The sequence below is a fragment of the Hippocampus comes genome, unplaced genomic scaffold, assembly GCF_001891065.2.
Source record: "Hippocampus comes isolate QL1 unplaced genomic scaffold, H_comes_QL1_v1.1 scaffold39, whole genome shotgun sequence".
Lineage (NCBI taxonomy): Eukaryota > Metazoa > Chordata > Actinopteri > Syngnathiformes > Syngnathidae > Hippocampus > Hippocampus comes.
The window spans coordinates 2,116,088-2,117,734 of NW_017842054.1; the positions used below are offsets into that span (position 1 = coordinate 2,116,088).

A 1,647-nucleotide genomic window follows, 5' to 3' on the forward strand; every position below is an offset into this window, starting at 1 on the left:
GCCCGGGTCAGCCACGGCGGCGCCGAGGCGCTCGTCGATCATCGCGCTGCTCCAGTTGCTCGCTGCCATCGCGAGCCTCCTCTTTTAGGCGCGCGCGGAGGAAGAGTGCGCGAGGGAACGGCGAGACGCGCCGGTGGCACGCTTGCGCGCACCTCCTCCTCTGCTGCTGAGTAACGAGCTACAAATACTCGCTTACCAAGCAGAGTTTCAGGCAAAATGATCAAGAAGGAAAAGTCCTTCTCAATTTTTAAAAATGCCAACGTTGTTCTTCTCTCTGCTCCACTTTTGTCTTATCATGGAAGGACTTCTCCGCTTTTCTTGATGTAATACACACACACAATCGCCTACACACACGCTTTGTGCCGTGTCAATGTGCAAACTTTTCTCAAAATATATTCGTCGTTGCTTGACCTTCCGGTTATTTTAGTGACGAATGTGGGGTTTTCATTTCACAATTTTGTCTGTGCACCAAAAACAGTCCTTTAATTTAGTTACTGTGAACATCTACATTGGATGCACGCGATTCCTGAAAAAAAGTCACTTTGTAATCGCGTACAACGATGTACGCGTTCACGCGAAGTAAACTTCACCTAGGCGCAGTCAAAACACAACAGCAGCACTGAACAGTGAACTTCTGGATGTTACCATTCTTGTACATGTTTTTAGATCATTTCTAGGATCATTACTTTTTTTTTCTTCACTCCATCTTATGCATTTGAAACGTCTGCTTGAGGGAAGTTCTCGAGCTGTCAAACCGAAACGTGTCTAACGGCGACACCAAGCGGCCTCTCAGCGCATTGCAACACAAATCCGAGTTGCGGGTCTAATCTCGCTCGTCTTCACCACGAGGTTTATCGCCAGCCACTGTCAATGTCATATTCCAACGTTGGAATTTGGTGACATTGATTGACGTCGCCAACGAAGGGGTTTACTGCGAAAGTATATCTTTGGACAGAAAATCACACTTCCGCTAAAATGACGCGTCATCCGGTTGGTCGGAATTTAGCATCGAGCGTTAGCAGTGTGAATTTCGCGGACATAGACACTTTAATTAATGCTGTTCATCATGTTTGTTTTTGACGTGAAATGTGTAACAACCATATAAATTACAAAACGAATTCGAAAACGTCGACGAAGCGGCCAACCAGTGGACAAAGCACTTCCTGGTTGCAGCCCGATGACGTCTAAGTGAAAGTGACTCATCCTCGGTTGCTGCTGCCTGCTGGGGGATGCTGACAGCCGCGCTGCGCACCGCGCGCGACCACCGAGCGGCCCCCGTGTGACCCCCACCACCCCCCGCGTGACACCAACGCCACCATGGAGGACATCCTGCAGAGGCTCCACAAAGACGCAGCCGGACACAAGTACAAAAGCCTCCGCGACGCCTGCGTGCTCGCCTCCGGTGAGTCGGAGCCAACCGACGACGACCGCTGGGGGATGCTGACAGCCGCGCTGCGCACCGCGCGCGACCACCGAGCGGCCCCCGTGTGACCCCCACCACCCCCCGCGTGACACCAACGCCACCATGGAGGACATCCTGCAGAGGCTCCACAAAGACGCAGCCGGACACAAGTACAAAAGCCTCCGCGACGCCTGCGTGCTCGCCTCCGGTGAGTCGGAGCCAACCGACGACGACCGCCCCCCCGG

The 1,647-nt window shown here is 52.9% G+C and overlaps 1 protein-coding gene across 4 annotated transcripts in view; it reads left to right on the forward strand.

The window, feature by feature from the left end:
- The first annotated feature begins 953 nt into the window (after positions 1 to 953).
- Positions 954 to 1,647, forward strand: part of arfgef3 (ARFGEF family member 3) — a 19,513-nt gene continuing 18,819 nt past the window's right edge. For 3 of the 4 annotated variants that reach the window (XM_019860123.1, XM_019860124.1, XM_019860127.1), the window contains exon 1: positions 1,436 to 1,610. In XM_019860123.1, coding sequence (XP_019715682.1) covers positions 1,526 to 1,610 — 85 coding nt within the window. In that variant the 5' untranslated portion in view covers positions 1,436 to 1,525. Of the gene's footprint in view, positions 1,403 to 1,435; positions 1,611 to 1,647 lie in introns of those variants that run through there. The other variant, XM_019860126.1, reaches the window with a different exon arrangement.